This window comes from Schistocerca cancellata, chromosome 8, assembly GCF_023864275.1.
Source record: "Schistocerca cancellata isolate TAMUIC-IGC-003103 chromosome 8, iqSchCanc2.1, whole genome shotgun sequence".
Taxonomy (NCBI): domain Eukaryota; kingdom Metazoa; phylum Arthropoda; class Insecta; order Orthoptera; family Acrididae; genus Schistocerca; species Schistocerca cancellata.
The window spans coordinates 163,071,854-163,090,107 of record NC_064633.1 but is presented as its reverse complement, the minus strand read 5'-3'; the positions used below and the strand labels follow the sequence as shown (position 1 = coordinate 163,090,107).

General features: G+C 38.6%; 1 protein-coding gene across 1 annotated transcript in view; it reads right to left on the bottom strand.

Moving 5' to 3' along the window:
• Positions 1-13,171: 13,171 nt before the first annotated feature.
• The window catches only part of LOC126095758 (regulator of nonsense transcripts 1), a 134,248-nt gene continuing 129,165 nt past the window's right edge, over positions 13,172-18,254 (bottom strand). Inside the window, exon 18 of the mRNA XM_049910551.1 lies at positions 13,172-17,495. Coding sequence (XP_049766508.1) covers positions 17,487-17,495 — 9 coding nt within the window. The 3' untranslated portion in view covers positions 13,172-17,486. The remainder of the gene's footprint in view (positions 17,496-18,254) is intronic.

Genomic DNA, 18,254 nt, shown 5'->3' with positions numbered 1-18,254 from the left:
TTCAGACACCCCGATGGGGCTCTGTTTGCAAGTAATTGACAAAGAAGAATTTCTCAGTATCCACTGTTGTTGTTGTTGTTGTGCTCTTCAGTCCAAAGACTGATTTGATGCAACTCTCCATGTTACTCTACTCTATGCAAGTCTCTTCAAGTAGCTACTTGAATCTGCTTTGTGTATTCATCTCTTGGCCTCCCTCTACGATTTTTATCCTCCACGCTTTCCTCCAATACTAAATTGTTGATCCCTTGATGCCTCAGAACATGTCCTACCAACCAATTCCTTCTTCTAGTCAAGTTGTACCAAAAATTCCTCTTCTTCCCAATTCTGTTCAGTACCTCCTTATTAGTTATGTGATCTACCCATCTAATATTCAGCAATCTTCTGTAGCACAACATTTCAAAATCTTTGATTCTCTTCTTGTCTTAACTGTTTATCGCCCATGTTTCACTTCAATACAAATACTTTCAGAGAAGACTTCCTGACACTTAAATCTATACTAGATGTTAACAAATTTCTCTTCTTCAGAAACACTTTCCTTGACATAGCCAGTCTACATTTTATATCCTTTCTACTCTGACCATCATCAGTTATTTTGTTGCCCAAATAGAAAAACTTATATACTACTTTAAGTTTGTTTGTTTGGTTTTAGTGCACAAAAACAACATAAGAGAAGACAGCTAAAAACACAGATATGGAGGAAGGGATAAAAAATAGAAATGGAGGTCCAGAACTAAAAATTAAATGGCTTTTGCCATATTGCTACAATAGATAAAACAGTATAACACGGTCGACAACCCTTGCATCGTTTACTAAAATGGTCAATAACTGATGGCAAACCCGAGTGGGAACGTAAACGGTTAAAAAATGGCTATTCTGTCAGGAAATGGGGGACAATTAAAACTTGGGTGCAATGTACGCAAAGTGGTGGGAGAGCACCACTTAACAAATGGCGATGGCTAAAAAGGCAGTGTCCTACATGCAACATAGTTAAAATGACCTCTCAGCGGGAGGGTAGAGATGAGGTTGCCCAAACTGCTGGGAGAAGCTTAATAATCTGGAGCTTACTGCCATGAAGGGAGGATCAATGGCGATGCCAAAGTGACACCACCTCCTCAGAGGTGGGAACACAGAGACCATCAGAGGGAATATAGGAAATAGTGGGCTGAGGTACGAGGGCTGCAGTCTTGGTAGCAGCGTCAGCAGCCCCATTTCCTGGCAGACTGACATGACCAGGAACTCACATAAAAAAAATCACTGTGGCTCGATCAAGAGTGAGCAAGTACAGTTTTCCTGGACGCGTTGCACTAAGTGACGGGCAGTGTACAGCGCACAAAGACTTTGAAGAGTGCTGAGTGTCTGAGTAGATGACACAATGGAAAAGCCTGTGTCACTGGATGTACTCCATGGCGTGATACAGGACAAAGATCTCGGCTGTAAATACTGAGCAGTGTGCCTGAAGCTGATACCGAAAAACATCGGCACCAATGACGAAGGCATGCCCGGCACCACGGACAGTCCAAGAGCCATCAGTGTACCAAAGGTACTATCACAATGTTCCATGTGAAAGACGTAAAACTGAAGGTGATAGAGCGACACTGGAGTAGTGCCTCAGGAAGAGAATGAAGGCCAAGGTGAACATGGGCTGCCACATGAAGCCAAGGTGGTGAAGGGTTCACACCCACCAGGTACTGTGAAGTTACGCCACAGGAGCAAGAGCCGAAAGCGGACTCCACGAGGTAACAGAAGAGGGACACACCACATCCTGGCAGTCAAAGGAGCCATCAAAGGAGGCTGCATAGGATGGGTGGCCACACATGGCAGATAAACGGCATGCATATATACTGAGGAGAAAATCACGGCGGTAGGACAATGGTAGTTCAGCAGCTTCAGCATATAGACTTTCAACTGGGAAACGTGCTCTCCGCCCAGATGTGGTTTTATGTATTAAGCAGAAAATGCTTGCCCACAAGAGAAAGGTGCTGCAATAGCTGAATGTGGACAGTGTCTAGCCCTGGGTGGGCTGGAGGATCGGGATGAACTGAGAGCATGATCTAACTCCCTCATAGTAAAGGCAGGATTGTAGCACTTATGAGTCTGACAAACGAAGGATATTGCCCGAGCCTCCTCCGCTCATTTCTGATGAAGAAAGGCAAGAGTGATAGTGGGAAGAGCTCAAAATTTCTGCAAAATGGCAGCACAAGGTGTTGGAGGTAGTAATAAGGTCCACGATGAGATCGTCTGCCAGTCGGGCCAGAAATTGGCAAATAAATCTTAGTCCCAGAGAGCCGTTGGAGGTTGGCCCAAATGACAGAGGAAGGGGGTGGAACTGTTAAAAGAACTAGCGATTGAAATCCAGCTAGTGTTTTTGCTATCCTGAAGAACGTTGTGACACTGTGCACACATCTGTTCATAATTAATGCAGTTTGCCATTGTAGAATGATGATTAAAAACGTGGAGAGCAGGTCTCCATGCGTGAATTGCAATGCACCATGCCTCAGTCCACTAAGGGACTGGGACACAGCGTGGTAAAGAGGAAATGCAGGGAATGGAATGTTCTGCAGCAATAAGGATGAAGTTTATAAGATATTCCACCTGATCATCACCACTGGGGAAATCTTGTTCTTCAAAGATCACCAAGGAGGAGTGGAGCCGTCAGTCAGCCTTGGTAAGCTACCATTTGGGTGTACAGGCAGGTGTGGTAGGAGTCAGCAAACGGATAGCACATGGGAAATGGCCGCTCGAATAGGTGTCAGAAAGAACGGACAACTCGAGACGATGGGCAAACTGGACACTGCAGAAGGATAGGTCCTAATGGGAATAGGTGTGCGACAAGTTGGAAAGGAATGTGGGTGCTTTTGTGTTAAGGCAGAAGAGGTTAGATTGATTAAGGACATCAGCCAAGAGGACACCTCTCTTGACGTGTTCTGGGAGAACCCCAAAGGGGGTGGTGCGCATTAAAGACACCGAGTAGCAGAAATGGGTGAGGCAGCTGCTCAATAAGCTGGAGGAAGTCTGCCCTGGGGACATCTAATGACGGAGGGATATAAATGGTACAAAGTGAAAGTCAGGTGAGGAAGGAAAAGGCAAACTGCAACAGCTTGAAGATGGGTAGTCAAGGAGATGTGCTGACTACGAACATCATCCCGTACAAGCAGCATGACTCCCCCATGAGATGGAATGCCGACCTCAGGGGAAAGGTCAAAACGGACTGGGAAGAAATGTGAAAGCTCAAAGCGGTCTTGGGGACGCAATTTTATTTTCTGGAGGCACAGTACAAGGGGACAGTGCAATGCTACAAGCAGCTGTAAATCCTCTTCGTGGGATCGAAGACTGCGACTGTTCCATTGGATGAGAATCATAATAAGGAAAAACTGAAGTGGTGTCACCTTGGCAGCTGCCGAGTGCCAGCCTGCGAAGACTCACTGCTACGGGCACAGAGGCAGGAGGATCCTGCTCCATGAGGTCCACAGAAGCATCGGCTTTCTTGTGGTGTCGGTCTGTGGAGTCCAACACAGAAAAACAGTTGGTGGTGCGCACCAGTGATACGGAGGCCGACTGAGCGAAGGTAACAAATGGCAATACCGTTGAAGAGTATCCTCGAGACGGTGAAGGAGAAGAGTGTTTGCCTTTTGGTGGACTTCTTTGAGCCTTTCCGACTGGGAGAGGAAGACTCAGGTGTTGGTTGGCTGGAGGGACACAGGAAGTCTTCACGGGAGTACTACTACTGTCCTTTCCGGCCTGCCAGTTGTGTAGCTGGTGGCTTCGCCCCCTGAGGTAAGAGTTTGATGGCTTGCTGCACAGTCGCAGAATGGGATTGATGCTACCTTGACACAGAGTAATTTAACAACCTCAGAGCTGAATTTGAGGTCACATGTCTGTGTGGCCATGTCCTTCATGGTGCAAGATGTAGCAAGAACAGAACTGTAAGTGCCAGACATTAGAACGCAGGGTTTGCGACTAGCCAACAACTTGTGAGCAACCGGGTAATGCACTTTTTCCTTTACCTGGATCTCCTGGACAGCCTGTTCATTAAGATACATGGGACAATCTCGAGAGGCGGCGGCATGGCTGCCGTTGTAGTTGATACAGCGGGAGGAGGAGGCGGACAATAACCCTTGTGCGCATCTCTAACACAGGTTACACATTTGGCTGGGTGTCGACAAGACATTCTAGTGATGTTGAAATGATGACACTGGTAGCAGTGGGTTGGGTTTGGGATGTATGGTCGGACTGTGATAATTTCGTGGCCTGCTATGATCTTGGACAGAAGCACCACTCTACCAAACGTCAGAAAAAGAGTGCGTGTGGGCACTTAGGAGGAATCTACTTTTTTTCATCACCCGATGGATGGCAATGACACCCTGACCAGAGAAGTACGATCGGATTTCAGCCTCAGTCAGAGCATCGAGCAGCCTAGTGTAAATAACAGCCTTCACACAAACACAATAGCCATGGAGAAGCGAGGCAGCAAGCAACTGTTGTGCTTGAGAATCAGTAGTAGTCTCCAAAAGCGAAGTGCCATTCTGTAAACGAGAGAATGATTTCACAGGGCTGGCAACTGCATAAACACCTTTCTGAATAATGAATGGATTTACTGTTGCAAAGAACTGACAATCTTCAGTACATGATACCACATAGTGCGGCTGGTCTTTGAATCGTTAGCCTCATTCTGTTAACACTTTGTAGATGTTGATTGTAAAGACAACTGGCTCATAGCGAGAAAATCCCCCACGATTGCCCTCCTTCGAACTGGGGTCCCCTTCGCAAGGGCACTCCCGCCTTAGGTGATTGTTCACACCCCCTGAACACCTGACAGAAGGACCAATTGGCAATTTGGGAAGTTAGGAAGTGGGGGCAATCATCCCTCCCTGGGCTGCACTGTACGTGCGCGAACCCCCACATGTCAACCTGGGGCTGGAAATTACACATTACCCACTCACCTGTTACGTGTCAGATGCGTGGGCCGGTCTTCAGCAGCACACAGGGTGGAACAAGAAAAAGAGGAACCTCAAACGCCGAAGCGGCGGAAGGATAGAAGGAGGGGAACAAAGAAAAAAAGGGAACAAGAAACAGTGCTGAGACTGTTCTTATGTCAGCAACAAACAATGTGGAACATTCTCAATAATATCCCTGATGTGTTCCCCATGGGGGGTGAGGGTTTGAGGCAAAAGAAAAATAGCAAGAGGACAGACATGCAGCACGGAAGGGGAAAGATGGTGCAAAGGCTGGGGCTCCATGTTAGCCAAGCATGAACCTGCCAGAGTTGCGAGCCCTGCTACTTTAAGTGTCATTTTCTAATCTAAGCATCACCTGATTATCCACTAAAGCTTTGAGAACAACCAACTTTTGAAATGGTACCACTGCCTAGCAGATAAAAATCTCATATGCAGGTTGACACTCTGAATCCTGGATGTTCTTTTTAATATCATTATTTTTGTTCCATTAGTTAATTTTACATATAATTTATTTGTTTTTCTAGCTTTTTGACACATAATTTAAATTCTCACACTAACATTTTTCTTATGTTCTCATTTTTTAATTCTTTTTTTTTCATTTGATCCTTTGTCCATTGACAAATTCTTTTTAAAAATACAAATCTAAAACAGTTAAAAACAGACGATGAAATAATCTATTAATTTAAACTGGCTGTGTAATGAAGTGAAAATTTATTTTTGTAGTAACCACCATACTAACATCTGTAACAAATCCTAATCGTATCGTAGGGAAAAATGAAATGTGTACATGGCACTTTTGGGTGGGAGAACCCTTCTGAGGAGTTCAGACAACTACCACTTTTTATTTGATGCCACTTTGGCAATTTGTGCATCAATGATGAGGACAATGCATACACCCAGTCCCCAAGCAGAGAAAGTTCGCAACACAGAATGGAATCGAATCCCGGGCCCAGTGACAGAGAGTCAGCAATGTTAACCAAAAGACAATGGGCTGCTGATGCATCATGGATAAACTAGCACAAATAAAGATTTAAACGAAAGAAAGTTTTAAAAATGAAATAAAATTGGAGCAAAATGATTAACATAAATCAGATTGCAATAACACCAGTGAAAATATAAAGTGATGAACAGGAAGATATTAAATTAAGTAAATACATAAAACTAAAATCACTTGGGCAAAAATTCCAAATTAAAAGTTAATGAAGGAACAAAATAATTATAGAAAAATACAGTTAATACAACAATTAAACTGACATAGTACAGAGTTAGAAATAAGAAAATTATACTTAAACAAAATAATTGAATAAAAATAATGACAGTAACTTTGATACAGATGTAAAAAATATAAATACTCTGCATCCAACATGGACCCACAATCTTCAGGACCCCCGTGAAATAACGTAGGTCAGCATACTATGGCGACATTTCTAAATCTAATTTTATTTTCGAGGCTCTATTCATGTAATGAATCAATACCTTTTTGTCGTCACTCACTGAAACAAGGACTCACCAGGGTGAATGGCTGCAAGATATGAAACTTTACCCAACCCAACAAAACTGTTTACCGTATTTACCCGAATCTAAGCCGCACTCGAATCTAAGCCGCACGTGAAAAATGAGACTCGAAACAAAGGAAAAAAAGATTTCCCGAATCTAAGCCGCACCTGAAATTTGAGACTCGAAATTCAAGGGGAGAGAACAGTTTTAGGCCGCACCTCCAAATCGAAACAAAGTTGGTCCATTGTAATATGAGACACAATTTAGGTCGAATGAATGACAATACAGCTACAGTAGTTTGGTTCGAGTCGTAAGCTTTACCAGGTGGCCATTGCTATGCGTCAGGCGCTCCGTCCGTATTTATACGGATACCCTTCCTTTTTTACGTGCTTCGTCTGGTTTGAATCGATTGCTTATTTTGTTTGATCTGATAAGTGCCATTTTCTCTGTTATAGGTGTTTACGTCACTGTACTGTGTCATGCATTGTTTGTCGCATTCTGATAGTGCGTGTTTACGGCCTGTCGCCGTTCGCGGCATGGCTTGCTTTTGTGCGCGCTACCGCCGCTTACAGCTAAAAAGAGACGAATCGTCTCATTAGCGAAGCAATGTCAAGAGACTGCTATTTGTTGTTTACTTACACTGCTGCTTTCTTTGAGAATGATCAACAAGAACCAAATAATAGGCTGCGTATGGTAGAACATGTTCTGAACAAGAGTTAGGCGAAAATTTTTCTCCGTTTGAAAATCTTTGCGGCCGCTTCTTTAGTACATCAAATTCTGCACAGAAATTAGAGTCATCTTAGATTTAAAAATCTAGTCAGTTGCCGTGGTTCATTTTTGACTGTATCACTATTAGGCCAAGAATAATACGAATATAAACATGACACGATAAGTGTATTCTTCCGCGTTTGCTGTTGTCTCACTCTAGTTTCGTAGTTTATTAGGCAGACAGGATTTAAATGAGATAGCAACAAACACGGAAGAACACATGGCAAAATGTTTATATTCGTATTATTCTTATGGTGAATGGTGAAGAGAATACTTCTTGTGATTCACATTTCATCAGGTTACTATTAGCAACCATCTCTTCTCACAGGTAGGAAAAAATTCAGAACGTAGAGTTGGCCATATTGAAAAACATCCCAAACAGTCTTGCCAGTCGGATTTTCGTAGTACATTGAAATTCTAATACATTCGAAGATGAACAATACGGAATTTGTATTTACTTCGTTGGATAATGTATGAAAATGCAGTGGTCGAAACTCGGGGCGGAGAAAAAAAAGCTCGTCTTCCACCTTTTTTTTTTTTAATTTATTTACTGACGCAGAGGTTTTGGCGCCAGTATTTATCTTTGTGCCTACAGAGCATGTCTGTGTAGCGCTACATATATTCGACGGCAGAAGTTAGTTGTGGCGGCACCTACCAACATTTTTCAGAACTTCCGCTTGCTTTGCACTCGATTCTAAGCCGCAGGCGGTTTTTTGGATTACAAAAACTGGAAAAAAAGTGCGGCTTAGATTCGAGTAAATACGGTAAGTAGTATCAGAATGGGGACCTCTCCTTGGAAGATGCTTTACTGCCTAATTTCAGAGGTCTACAGTGGAACTCTTCCAATACTTGGAATTGTGCCCCATGAGAACTTCAAAATACCTCGGTTGTGATGAAAATGGCAAGAGGCTACAATGGCAGCAACATCTTTTACTATCAACAACTGATTCTCTGGCACAGAACTTTATGAACACTCACAATTTTATCCAACTTATTGAACAGACCAAAAATAGAGAGATTCCATCTTACTACAGTAATGTTAACAATAACAAGAAGGTAATGCTCATCATATCATTGAGTTTTGGTAACGTTGATGTAGAAGGTAAACCATAATTGTGGCCTGTGACAGTCTTTTTATGAAGTCTTAAAAATTTGTGGTGCCAGTTTATTTACCCTCTACCAAGGCTAGGACAGTGACAAAATTGCCCATTGAAAGTTTATCCGCCTCAGTAAATAAATCTCGCAAGGCTGAATAAGAAAGTGTTCAGTGTAACACCCGCTCTAGCTATTTAACATCTTTAACACATCACTGAACATATTATCAGCATCAATTTGCCAAATGTCTAAGGAGTACCTAAACAGGCCGTGGTTACCCACTGCAAAAGAAAGCATCGTTCCTTTCACACAGCAAAGGACGGCAGGAAATTATCAAGCTTGTGTGTTACCTGTGGAGCCTTCTACATTTACACTGCGCACAACCAGTATGTCCAAACTGGTTCAGAGACATACATTAAGATTTCGTAGTGTCTGAAGTACAATCTTATACTTCTGTCTACAAAGTGTACCAGTTCCATACAAGTTCTGAGTTTTCTCCAAATGGTTTCATTTTGGTTCTAGTTAATACGTACTTATGGTAACAATCATAATTCACTGTTAGTTACATATCTTAATACTTATCCTCAATTGCCTTTACACTAATGGTAAAAAATTTAGTAAATTTCATGGTGGGTCCTTTTGATACAAGTGCACCTTACATGTAAACCAGAATAGTTGATCCAGTTACAAATCAATTATGTCAGTATTATCTAGATTATGGTCAGAAACGAAAAAAAGGATTGTGTCATTTGGAATTTGTCACTACAGGTAGCAATTCTACCAGCAAATGGATGGTTCTCAATAACTGCAGCTGACAAAAGAGTCAGTCAATATTAAAGAATGTTCAAAACTTTAAAATGACAGAATAATCTCGGCCAATAAGTTGTAACGATACCATCCTTTACCTTCAAAGGACAAGATCTACCATCATAGCCCTCACAAGACAATCACTACTTTCAGTTGCTGCTGCAATACCACTTCCTAGATTATGAATGAGGCTTTCTTTCAAATTCAGACATTGTCTGAACAGAAATTTTGCTCAAAGTACATATGGAAGAACATATTCATCACCTAACATCCAACTGTTTGAGTCAAGTCAATATTTTCAATTTTTTAACTGTACTTTCACTAGATTTAAGACCTAGTCTAAAAGTACGGTCAGACAACCTAAACAAAGTTTTGATAGGAGCTCTCCATCATTCCTTTCAACAACAACATGGATAGTATTTAACTTTCGTCAATTAAAATAATGGCTATTTAACACAGTTTTCAACAATTCTATCAAATACTATATTAACAAGACAACAGCAAATGGTTGGTATTGTTCCCAGATTTCCCAGTAAAAACACTTTAGCCCTGTGTGAAAATACACTATACCCTGGGTGAAAGTAAATTTTTTCCTCGTTAAATGGTAACATACCTTCTCTCGCAGCTGTAAAATGTATCAATTCTCCGAGTGGTAAAGGGGGCTGTTATACAATGGCATAGAAATTTCCAGCACTGCCAGCAAAAAAACACACTTTGGAAACATATTTAGTGCAAAGTAGCACATACAGTCCATATTTTGATGTTACTAAAGTATATATACAAATTCACCACATATATATATAGTTCAGTAGTTTCCAAACACAGAACACCAAAACACAAGAAGTGTTACGCCCATGCTATGATACGGGAACAAAGACTGTAGCAGCACTCTGAGCGGCCTGGCAGTGAACTACGAATTTGGGAAAATATGGCACAATAATACATATTCTTGCTTTGTGAAATACGACTACCAGAAACTCAAAGCTTTCAAGAAACTCTAAGATTTCACATACAATATTCATTGTCAAAAATTTTTTGCCCTTTTTTTGCTCGGCTTGTGGTTAGGCAGGATCCTAAGACCACAGCTTAAATTGCAGCAGCTGAATATATCTGAGTGTATTGAACATTTTATGGGTGACCTGGCTGAACAAACATTCCCGTTGAGCACATTGACTTCTCCATAGGAAAGTCAATTACATCTGAAATTGCTCACGAACCCACCTTGCACTTTCGTTTGGAGGATAATTAAACTTTTTGCCATCATTATTGCATAATTTGTAACCTATGAAAGAACTAAAATAAATTTGAAATGTAACCTTGAAGCTTGGTCTTTTTTAGCTTGTATTACCCTTCAAGATATATCAAACACGAATGTGCCAATAATATTTAAATGATGGCACAAATGACTGAATTCATCACACATAACATAATTTGTCTTCCATAAAAGGAAATTTACTTTGAGAGTAGCGCTTCTCACACCACCATCGCAATATTTTCCTGCGATCTGTTAGAAATATAAACAGTTGTGACGGCACACTCATCGAAAGCAGTTTAATGTTATGAAATATTGCATAGCCTTTGTCCTAAAGCCTTCGACACTTTTGCTGTCGGCAGATGCCTGTTTGTGCATTGTGTTTTGTTATTGTAAGTAGAGAATTATCTTTTCAACTGAAGATTTATTTTTGTGTCATTTTCTCATTTGTGCTTTATGGCTGAGGTATTATTCTGCAGTAGTGGGCTAAAATCAAATTCTTTGTCCAAGTACCAGTTCTAACCAGTCAAAGTTATAGAAATTTTACTTAAAACTGAAACAATGAAAAATTCCCAGAATCCTAAAAAATTCCCAAGTATTTCCCCGATTTTTACCAGTTGAAAAAATTTCTGGATTTTTCTCCCATTTCCTGGGGTGCATACACCCTGCCAATAGCCACATTATAATGGTTAATACAGTTCAGTGACGAACTGTATACTATTCCCTTTAAAAATGCCCACATAAAATTTGGAACACTGGACTGGGTAACCTGCTTGCACACAAACTGTCTCATTTCAAAATTATTTTCAAGTATGTGTGCTAACACTTAGAAGAGACATCCCATCCCACAGTTAACATGCAAAATTGCAAACATATACAACACTTGAAATGCATACATACCCTGACCTCCACATTAAAAAAAAAAAAAATGCAGCCTTGCAGCAAAAAACAGAAAACCTATTAAATACATCTGTCTAAACTAATAACACCATGTCATCCAATAAGAAAGAGTAACAATGTATGATAACCATACAGAAGATGGAAAGAAGTATGAATTGAGAACAGGCAGACACTTGTTCAGAAAGTGAATGTAACACATAAGTATGTTATGTCAACTGATAATTCATGTTTGAACCTTTATCTTCACCGAGAAACAGAGCGGAAGTGTGAATTCATTTTAAGATTAATGCACGTTGTGTTTTGCATTACAACACTGTTTGGAACCTCCTCCCAGCATTTCTTTAGCAATACAGCACTCCACTCTCGAAGGAGAGGTCCCCAACGGGGATGACGTAGGTATGACACTACACAGCTATTCATCCTGGTGGGACCTTGTTTGAGAGTTATCACTGAAATTTCACATTGCTTTCAAAAAGTAATGTTGTACGGAGTTTTTGTGTAACATTATAGTAAAGGTAGAATCCTCACACACCATAGGTTGTTCGCACCTCCAAGGCCTTTTGAAGTTTTTTATTTTAAAGATTCAATCAAAATGACACTGATCATTACCTTTATTCAATTAATTGGTTTAAATGCAATCGATTTTGCTCTCATTTTTCTCCCTATCATTATTTTTCCCACTTGCAACCTTTGTTCATGTGATTTTAATAACTTTTATATAGCAACTTCAATTTTATTTGTTTAATTTTATCATCATATGTCTTTGTCCATGCTACTTCATTCATTATTTCTATTCCTGTTTTTGCTTGAATATATTTTTACTTATAGCCCTCCTTCTTTCACTTAAATGTTCATCCGCATTATTTTGTGCCTAGAGCAATAATAATTTACATTTCACATGTTTGTATGGTAACAATTACCATCTACAAAATACGTACATCCTGTAATGCAAAATACATTTTTGACAACAGTGCACAGTCTATTTATAAATAGATTTTTTTCTTGCTTTGTTTTAACTCATAGAGCAGCTTTATAAAGTGTTTATATAGTATGATAGATCAATACCTTAAGAAATTAAATTCACATGCACGATTTCAAGCGGAAAAAAGTGTGATAGGAAGAAAAAAATGGGAGCAACTTCAAAAATACAGCTGTTATAAAGGAATCAAATAAAAAATTAATCAAGTCACTTTGATGAAGATTTAAAAATAAAGAACCTGATAGCACCCGAGGAGCTGTGAACCAGCAACTTTTGGCATGTGAGTACTACCTTACCCATTACGCTAAGCAACCAGACTGCGCTACATAACTTTTTTGAAGCTGTAGAGCATCGCATGAAATTCTCAAATTTTTTTCATTGATTACTCACAAACGAAGGCCCACCAGGGAGAATGATTGCAGGGTGTGATACCTGGAACCTTAACTTACACCACCATAAAGATGGTTTTAAAAAGTCAATCCCACAGATGGGGACCTCACCTTGTTATGGAAGTTGCAGCAGATACTTGACATAACATTATAAATGTTTCTATAGGATTTGCAACCACAGGATAGAATGACAATGTTAATGGCAGTGTGTCAATATGTAACTCAGTCACTCAAAAAGTCTACTAAAGTGAATGCGTGCACAGGAATAATAATAATAATAAATGAATTTAAAAAAAATCCTTAATGCTGTAGTAGAGAAGGAAATCTGTACAATGCTCATTCACACACAAAGCCAGTAACATGAGAAAGAAAGGGTACAGGATGAGAGAAGAAAGTGAAGATAGAGGGATGGGGTGGTGTAGAAGTGAGTAAGAGAATGAATTACAGGATATGTTAATACCACAACTGATTTTAACCACTCCAAAAACTGAATGCTTGATTGGTATCAATCACACAATAAAAAGATCAGTCACAATATCTAACAATATCAGCTCTTTATTGCTAACTGACACAATGGCATTAAGGTGATTTTAACACAGTAAACTACTATGATAATTTGAGGGATTTATTTCTGGTATTTCCATTAACATAAAAACATTTTGTTAATAAATCATAATACTTGTCACTATTATTTGTAAAGAACATCATGCCACAGGATTGAACTTCAAGAAACAAGGACTGAAGGAAAAAAATGATAATGTCAGCTGACTTATATGGAGTCACTTATCCATAAAGTTCCTTCCTACTTCGCATAAAACAACAACCAACAAAGTTATTCATAAACCACTCCTAGCTGTAAACAGAAATAAAACTGAGGGTAACATTTCACAAATACTATGAGAAGTAATGCACAGTCGAGATAAATTCTACTGCTTGTCGGTACCACAAACTCCGTAAATACTCAAGAAATAAAATGTGAAGTTCTAGTTTGTGCAAATCTGCTTGCTTGCCACAATTTTTTATAACATTAACAGTGAGATTACAAAATGTGCACTGCTATGTAGCTCGCTTAAGCAGGTATAAGGAAGTATATTACCTTATTTTACAATATTCGGGATAAAATTTAATATTCTGAAATGTCATTACAACTAAGAAATACTTAAAATATCTTTATCATAGCAGTACACAGCTGACAAGCAATATCCGAATTCTTTTCAAATTACCAATAAATACTGAACACAGCATTTACGGTGTCAACGAGATACCATCATTGAGAGTGATAAAGCAATATTAAATTTCAAACAAAAACAATCACTGTATCTGCAACACAATCAAAGAAAGACGTAATTTACTTATTACTGCACACCATACCTATTACACTACAAAATTTAGAGAAAAAAAAACACTACATAAAACCACAAATTCAACTTTAACTGTAATACAGATAATCTGACAGTGCAATGAAGAACAGTGAATCTCAGCTGTTTCTTCCCTTGGTATGAATTATTAAAATAGACTCGCTTCGAAATACTTTTTAATAGTTCACATCATACAAACACATACATGCAAAAAATGATACCCTTACAGAACAGGAAATTATAGAAAACCAATATAATTTTTCTTGTAATGCAGTTTACAAATGAGTGTAAGCAACTGTACACATGAACATATCTGAAAATTAGTGTTTTGTGGAAGAATGCAGGTGATCTTTTCTTTTTGCTGGGCTCTGTTTAATGATTCATACATTGTTTTTCACCTTGAACGACAGCTTAGTAATGAACTAAATGAAAATTGCATACAGTTTGTATATTCCTAAGATCAAAGAAATTTTGTTGTTATACACACATTGCCTTTTGGGAACCATAATCAAATTGAATTCATGGTATGTTCACAAAATGAGCACCCTATGGTGATTGCTTATTAAAACTTGGCCAGACATCTGAAACAATACTCATTTCACGACACAAATGCCTCCCACATTCAAACTTATACGATAAAGGACTAATCTGCAACCACAAGAGTTCGGAATTCACTGTAAGAAATGCCACACACAGCAACATTTGTATCTCAACTGTCTTTCCAATACACATTTTATTTATGGAATAAATGATGTTTCTATTTCTTGATAAGGAACTCTGAAAGACTGCTACATTTCAAAAGGCCACTTTCAGGTACTACAGTATTATCTCAGTGAACTTGGAAAGACCATGTACAATATGGTCACATTTCAATACCACACTATTTGTTTTAAAAATATTTTGTTCATGCTATACTACTAACATCCACATTCAATGAATTTTAGACAATACCAATAATTTCCATATACATAAAGCCATATCTAAAACAGGAAGCCAAATACACTGGACGGATAAACATCTTTCGATGATCCAAGACTTCCCCACTAAGCAAAGTATCTATAGCAAATAACTGAGGTGTTTTAACCCATCGTACAAAATGCACTGAGTCCTTGAAATTTGACCCACTACCATAAAAAAAAGAGAGAGAAACGAAAATCTATTTCCATGGATATGCCATAATGGTGCAATGGTTTTATTAAGTTGGAAGAATGAAAGAGGATTTGAAAATGGAATTAAATATTCAATCCCATCACTATATTAAATATTCATCAACCTTTTCACTTTTGCAGAATCTCATGAAATTTTCCCAAGACCTAAGGAGCATAAAAAGATCACACTCCAGTAACATTTCATTTCCGTACAACTGTTCCACGGTAATTGTGAAACTCTTTACACACCTACAGCACACCACAATGTTTGAACAACTAATCCTTCATGGCATATCAACACAGCAAACAAAGGAAACAATTACCTATATGACTGCTAACTCTAATTAACTACTTTTGTAACTGATACAGACAACAAAAAGGGAAGTGCATTAATAATGTTAAGCTATTAACCATTACAAATCTTAAAATTTGACAACATATATTCTTGGATATATGGTCATACATGTGAACATACAGTGTATGACTGCTGATGAAATCTTGATTACAAATGATAATAAATGGTAGATGGTCATATTAGCTCTAAAAGAAGAACAGAACAAATGTCAGTTGTTATACACTGTGTTTAAACTTACAAGCAATTACATGCATGTATGACATGAGGCTCTGACGAAGGCACTCTGCAGACTTCATAGCAGTCTGCAAGGAATTGATTTCTCATTTTCACATTGTGGGTGTTGCATTGCAACTACATTCCAAAAGCTCTGATTAAAATTTTTCACCCTCTATACACAGGGATTCTGTCTGAACTAAGACATATTTTCATGGAGAAATAAAAACTAAAACAACATTTTACATAACTCGTGTGTGTGTGTGTGTGTGTGTGTGTGTGTGTGTTCGTTGAAAATCTCTTCTATTTCTAAAATAAAATATTTAAAACAGAAATTTCATTCGTCACCCAGCAGTTGCCCCTAATGCAAGAACCAACATTTTCATTTAATTATTACAACAAAGTAAAATCATTATAAAAGTTTTTCTACATTAAGCAGAGCAGTGAGACTTCATGTTTGTACCATACCAAGGGTAGAAATACAACGTTTATCAAAAATATACCACTGTTCACAAAAATCAAATTTGCTTTATTCTACTACACTTCCCAAAAACTTAACATTAGTTTGCACTTAGAGTGATGGCAGTATGATCCAAACGACTAACAGAAAAAATAATAAAAGCTCTATTTTTCCCATTCTGGTTATTTGATTTATTTGCCCATGTTTCTTAATGACATTTCACAAACACAAATGGGTGTAATTTCAGTCAGTATATCAAACTATATAAATTATAAAATCCTAACAATAAAGATAAACTGCACAGGCAGAGATTACATTTTCAAATTAGAGGAATTTGTTACAAAGTCCACAGTACATTTAATCATTGATTTTTGCAATTTAAACTCAAAACTATTACATCAGCAAAAAATTTCAAGAAATGAGCATTAGGTTAAGCTCATATTACTGAGTTAAAACTTCTCTAAATGTGTAATACTAATTCACAACTGAATTTGAAACGTCACCTTTTGCTTCACCCTCTGGAATAGTAACACACATCCACGAGGGCAACTCTTGCCTAACCATCCCAGAAATTAGGGATAAAGATACAAATAATGCATAAATGGAAATCCTACAGGCATGGAGGACTGATAATGCTGAAAGCATGTTGCAGCATGCTATTCCCAGTGCAATTTCTAAAATGTATTTGCTCACATTCATCTCAACACGAACAGAAAATTAAAATGTAAAGAGTGCAAAAACTTTTCCCCACACAATAAAATTTTCAAACAAACTGAAATGTGTAAGAATGTGTAAGTTGTTTCCTTCTCACTCATTCTTATAATGTGTGAATTATTATAGGAGTTTTTAAAACTCATAAAAAGAAACAAGCCACTTTGGCACTTCTACAAAAATTCTGTTTCATGTGTCATGACTTACATAAATTATGATTTGCTGTACCCTTGTTGGCAATACTTCAAAACAGAAGCTGGCATTGGTAACCATTCAATTTCCCATTCTTGTGATCCCTGACAGACTGTGGCACTGCACTTACCAAGCAGTAAACCTTGCCAGATCTGGATCAGTATTCAGGTTGTATTTCCGGGGGTCGGCTTCCGGTTCCGGTGGGTAGCGATTGCTCCAACAGCAGCAGTAGCAGCAGCAGCTTCTTTGCCTCTCCCACACATCGGCTGACAGCTCCCAGCTGTCTCTCTTGCACTTGCATGTTTGGATGTTCCACTCTACTACCGTCTCCGTCCGCCCCTCAATTGGGTTTGTGTCACTTCGTGCCGCTCCCGCGACGCTCCGCGAACCAGCCACCGCCCGCGTGCTCAATATGGCTGAAAGATCAACGACAAACAGCATTCAATAAATTTCTATCACAACTGTGAAAAAGGTTTGAAGGCAGTATCTATTTTGTCCATTTAATTTAGTAAAGTGTTTTAGTAACAAGTGAGATCCTAATTTCTCCTGGCATATACAATGTTCAAATAAATTATGGGAATGCAGCCAAGTGAAGTCATAGGCGATGTCCCCTGGCTGGATTCCTGTACATTATTTGAACTTTTAATAAGATGTTAAACTCTGTCAGTTCATTTGAATCCCTGAGACTTACTTAAAATTCTCCTATCAACCCTAGCTGCTGTCCTGTTCAAACTACATGTTTCTTTAATGAACTGGGTCATTGCATGTGTTTACTCAACTACCAATGTATTTACAGTAGAGAACTAACATTTATATTCACGTACTAGGTAAATTTGGAAACTTCACAACTGCTCTACTTAGAGGGCATTAGTCACAGAAATATTTATCGAGTCAAACATTTCCCAAGCAGTTATCAATGGTTAGCCTGCAGCAGTTAATGCAGTTTCAAATAAGAATTACACTTTTTTTCTTCATTTACTTCACATGCAAGAGACAACCATCCATCCCAACATGTTAACTCGGAATGAGGGATTCCTTTAAGCCTTAAGTCATTCTCCAAAATCCAAACTTTTTTAAAAAATACAGTGAACATAGTTCACAAATGGAATATGAAGCTTTAAAGATGAATTTCATAACATAGCTGTTATGCTATGTCACAAAATATATCACAATGT